Source organism: Bison bison, unplaced genomic scaffold (genome assembly GCF_000754665.1).
Source record: "Bison bison bison isolate TAMUID 2011002044 unplaced genomic scaffold, Bison_UMD1.0 scf7180017864495, whole genome shotgun sequence".
NCBI lineage: Eukaryota > Metazoa > Chordata > Mammalia > Artiodactyla > Bovidae > Bison > Bison bison.
The window spans coordinates 5,683,727-5,688,996 of NW_011495054.1; the positions used below are offsets into that span (position 1 = coordinate 5,683,727).

The window sequence follows — 5,270 nt, forward strand, 5'->3', positions numbered from 1 at the left end:
TCAGACTTTATTTTTCTGGGCTCCAAAATCACTGCAGATGGTGACTGCAGCCATGAAATTAAAAGATGCTTACTCCTTGGAAGGAAAGTTATGACCAACCTAGATAGCATATTCAAAAGCAAAGACATTACTTTGCCAACAAAGGTTCGTCTAGTCAAGGCTATGGTTTTTCCTGTGGTCATGTATGGATGTGAGAGTTGGACCGTGAAGAAGGCTGAGTGCCGAAGATTTGATGCCTTTGAACTGTGGTGTTGGAGAAGACTCTTAAGAGTCCCTTGGACTGCAAGGAGATCCAACCAGTCCATTCTGAAGGAGATCAGCCCTGGGATTTCTTTGGAAGGAATGATGCTAAAGCTGAAACTCCAGTACTTTGGCCACCTCATGCGAAGAGTTGATTCACTGGAAAAGACCCTGATGCTGGGAGGGATTGGGGGCAGGAGGAGAAGGGGACGACAGAGGATGAGATGGCTGGATGGCATCACTGACTCGATGGACGTGAGTCTCAGTGAAAGTCAAATACATAAGACTACATGTATATAATTTCAATTATTTGGAATTTCTAGAGAAGACAAAATAATAGTGACAGAAAGCAGATCAATAAAGTTGTCTGGGGTGGGGAGTGAGTGTACAGGCTGACCACAGTGAGGCAGAATGAACTCTCAGGGGAAGTGGGGAGTGTATGGAAAAATTCTAAAGCTGGATAGTGAGGACAGATGCCCAACTCTAAGTTTACTAAAAATGACTGAATTATACACTTATCTTGGGTGAACTTTATCATATGTGAATTATAACTGAAATTTTTTTAATGTTTTTTAAAACTACGGAAATGAATTTTTATTAAGTTCATCAAATATTAAAAACTGCGATATACAACAGAAAACAAATATGTAAGGCAATTTCTAATCCCATAATCCCCAAACGCTCATTATCCAGGTTTAGCTAAGTGACCTGGGAGTTCTGAAGTCACGGGCTATGGCAGGAGAGACAAAACTGAGAAGACAGAGCCTATGGTTGTGGCCAGCTGGCCTTATCCTAAATATTTAAGAGTAATAGGATGAGATCTTAAAGTCCAGTCAGCCCATTCTCAGGTAACGAGGCAGCAGAAGTTTAAATGTTGTAGTGAAAACCCAGGAAAATAGCTTTTCCAGCTGAACTCTAGAGGTCTCAGTTCTCACCAAATGAGGGACAACCTCAAAAAACCAAAACAATGAATATAAGACACCACAAACCAAAAGTTTTAATAGATGTGATGCTGGCTTGCTTCCAAGGAGTATATCCTATTCAGTACTGGTTGTTAGATATTTTCAACTTCACTAATTGCTGGGAGCCAGCGTGAGGAACTCCGCCTGTGGCAAAGGTCATGAGGAAGGAGGCTCGGCATACACAAAGGCGGGATCGAGCCTCAGGAGTCCCCCTGGATATTCTCGAGCATTTACCCCCAAAACCAGAGTCTGCCTACTTTACTGCTTTGTGCTGTCACCTCTGACTTTACGGGAGGCTGTCCCCCACCACCATCTCGCTCTCTCTGAAAAAGAGTTAACTTACAGCTCCAGTTAATAAAGTTCCTGGGCATAATAGGGAGTGTTTAAATCCAAACCCCTCAGATGGCTCTCTAACTTGCCTGACCAGTTTACCCGGACTCCTACAGCTATGCATACGATTGTTTACAGTCTCCCAACCACGAGAGGCACGGGAAGCTTAAGATATTCAAATAGCTTAGAGCCTCTCGGAGAGTTAGAAGCTGTCAGAATACAACTAGTAAAAGATTTCATTGATGAGCCAATGCTTGCTGCCAAGTCTCAACATCCCCTGTATTGTATCCTTGAATGTGTATTAATTAATATAGTTGGTATGTAGAAAAAATAAGGAGTGGCCTTGGTGTTAGCAACTTTAGACCCTTAATGTAATAAATTCTTTCCTTTGTTGTAAACCCACTGCACCTCTGCCCTATAGGAATGCAACTTTATCTAACACCTTAGGAGGATGGTGCCAAACTTTAAAATAATTACTCTTAGAGAAAATAAATCTTACAGTTGACAAACCTTTGTCAGAGTCATAAAATGTTAATAGGCCTTCTGGCCAGAAGATGATGTAAATGACCTAAACCATTTGTATACAATAAGTTTGCAGAAAAGAAATGCTGGTTTCGATAAGGATCAAAGACTGCTGACTTTGCATGATTTCACACCCCCTATTATCCTCTATGTGCAACTTATGGTATAAAAGCCCCTGTTGAAAATAAAGCTACGGACCTTGCTCATCGAAGCTTGGTTTCCCCATGTCATTCTTTCTTTCAACCTCTGGCTGAGTTCCCATCTGGAGCGCGGAGGCCCGCCAAGCTTACTAATTTTGCCTGTGCTTCTAGGATCCGACCGGGGAGGCCTCAGTGTCTCCTCTCCCACGGGAGAACGGAAGGACACCTGTGGCCTACGTAAGTGGTGCAAACTTCTTGTCTCGAAGTTTTATTGGTTTTCCACGTAAACCAAGTTACTCAGCCTCTTTCCTCCACTGAATTTTCCTACTGAGCTATCCTCATTCTATTACTCTTTATATCTTTGATTAATATTTAATTAAAGCCAGTGTACTCGCTGACGCCATCTCCCCTTCGAATTCCCTGGATCAGCCGGGGCTGGACCCTGGCCCCGGCAACCAATCTGTATTAGGTTGAACACATACAATTGGAAGATTCACCAGTGATCTACTAATAAGTACAAGAAGAAAAGCTTAAAAAAAAGTAAGAAAATCAGGTTGGACAATAGTGACCAACTGAAGAAAACTACATACAGTTCTTTCTGAACCATTCTTAAGTTGCTATGAGCTAATATCCATTGGGTTCTTACTAAATGTTAGGTATTATAAGTACATTTTTATTAAATTCTCAAAAAAAAAAAAAAACCCTGAGCTGGGGAGATTTTTTATCCTCTTCCTATGGATGAAAAAACTAAGTGACAGAGAAGTAAAGTGACTTATTCAAGGACACAGCTAAATGAATGGCGAGGCTGAGATTTCAACTCATGAGTCAACCTGGAGAAACTACTATAAGCACTCAGTAACACTGCTTCCCCATTTATGTATTTGCCCACTAGAACTATGTATCTCTTCTGCTCAAAACTCTCTCAGATTTCCCTTTCTACTCAGGGTCAAGCCAAAGTTCTTGCAATGGCCTAAAGGCCCTATGTACTTGAGCTTCTGGTTACCTGGCTCCAACATAATCTATACTGACCCACTGCATTCCAGTCACCCTGTTGTTCCTGGGTCACAGGAGACCTGCACCTACCTCAGGGCCTTTGTATCTTTTGTTCCCACTGCCTATAATATTTTTCCCCAAGACAATGGAGGTTTGCTCCCTCATTCCCTTCAAAGCTTGATACAAATGTCACCTCCTCAGGAACACCTTCCCTGCCCACCCTTCCTAAAATAGCACTCTCCACCTTTTTTAATGTGTGCTCAGTCACTAAGTTGTGTCCAACTCTTTCACGACCCCATGAACTGTTGCCCACTAGGCTCCTCTTTCCATGGGATTTCCCAGGCAAGAATACTGCAGTGGCTTGCCATTTCCTCCTCCAGGAGATCTTCCCAATCCAGGGATAGAAATGTGTCTTTTAATTATAATCACCTGACAATGTTTATTAACTAACTCCACCATCTAGATAGAAGATCTACAAAAGAGGGACATCTAGGGCTCTTGACTTTGCTTCACAAGTGCCCAACACAACACCTTGCACAAAGCAAATAATGCTAGCTGAATTTAAAAACCTGCCAAATGTATTTTGATTCACAACCCAATCATATAACTTTAGGCAATACATGATGCTATACCAATGAAATCCAAACCAAAAGAAAAAAAAATGTATCTATCAAAGCAGTCTTTTGGATCCTTTAATTCTATCATTTAAAATCTGATATTTCTTAATGTATATGTTCTGTCTTGATGCCTCCTTTAAAAGGTGAATTTTCTTTGAAATGACTGATGACTTCTATAAACTTTGTAACCCCCAAAATTGTTAGAAGTGGAAGTTCTTAATTAGTTATTGGTAGTAGTGATTGTGTCTTGATGGGGAAAATAACCCCGAGTTGCCCATCCCTCAAGAGAAAATGAAATTCCTAAATGCACAGATTTGACTTAATACTGTAAAATAAGTAAGTAATAAATATCAAACTTTAAGCTTCAGTGTTCAATTTACATAAGAAACTTAATTTCCTCAGTACAGCTGAATGGTAACTTTCTGACTCCTAGTGACTTACTGCCGCAATGTTTGCCTGTTTAAAAAAAGTAAAAAGCAGGGTTTTTTGTTTTTTTTTTTTCAAAATTTTATTTGGGCCACTTTGGAACACTCATATTTGCCTTTTTTTTTTTTTTTTTGGTTAACAGAGCGGTATGTAAAGGACACCATTAGCTCCTCCTAAATAAACTCAACGCCCCCCAGGAGAAGGAAAAGGAAACAGGAAAAGGGGAGGAACCACACGGAAAAGTGAAAACAACCTATTTGCCAAAGGGCAGGTTTTGTAAGGTGAAGCACCTCCTGCTGAAACTGCAGATTTCAAACAAATCTGGAGCGAGGGGTAAGATCCAACTCTCCAAGTGCTGTTGCAGCAGATCACCTGAAAACAAAATCTAATGGTACTTGGGGAGTGATCGAATAGAGAGTATCAGGGCGCCCTACGTGCTACTCCCATCAAGTATCTCCACACCACCCACCCTCCATTCTAGGGAAGTACAAATCACATCCCGCTTCAAGCAGGTAAGTCGGAGGGAGTCGGACGTCCCTCCCGCGCCCTCCACAAACCCTTTGCCCTCAGCGCTGTAAAACGCAGTCCACGGAACCCAGGAGTTGGAACCCACGGAACTGAAAGCCGGAGTTGCTGGAATCTCTAAGTTCTCTCCGCTTTCTGAGGCTGAAGCCGAGAGGAATGCCAAAGAGACAAAGCGGGGAGGCATCTCCCCCAACTTACCTTGATGGCTTTCTCCATATCGCTCTCCGACATGCTCCGCGGGGCCCGCAAGGCCGGGAGCAGCGGAGGCTGCGCAGCTGCCCGATCCCACCGCAGCCGGGGGAACAAGGGGCTCAGCGCTCGGGGCCCTGGGTCTCGGGGAGACGGGCAGCAGTCGCCCCCAGGGACCTGAGGGGACGAGGGCCCCGGGGCCGGCTCGGCTTCGGCAGGCGGCTCTAGGCTGGCGGCGGCAGCAGCAGCGGCTCCCGGGAACAAGTCTTTGTGCTGGGCCCCGCGCGGCCGCCTCCCGGCCTCATCCCCGGCCGGGGAGGCAGGCT

General features: G+C 43.8%; 1 protein-coding gene across 4 annotated transcripts in view; it reads right to left on the reverse strand.

Annotated features, from left to right (window-relative positions):
* The window catches only part of MAPKAPK5 (mitogen-activated protein kinase-activated protein kinase 5), a 33,313-nt gene extending 28,049 nt beyond the window's left edge, over positions 1-5,264 (reverse strand). For 2 of the 4 annotated variants that reach the window (XM_010828610.1, XM_010828609.1), the window contains exon 1: positions 4,954-5,264. In XM_010828610.1, coding sequence (XP_010826912.1) covers positions 4,954-4,986 — 33 coding nt within the window. In that variant the 5' untranslated portion in view covers positions 4,987-5,264. Of the gene's footprint in view, positions 1-4,483; positions 4,931-4,953 lie in introns of those variants that run through there. The other 2 variants (XM_010828613.1, XM_010828612.1) reach the window with 2 other exon arrangements.
* Between the last annotated feature and the right edge of the window lie 6 nt (positions 5,265-5,270).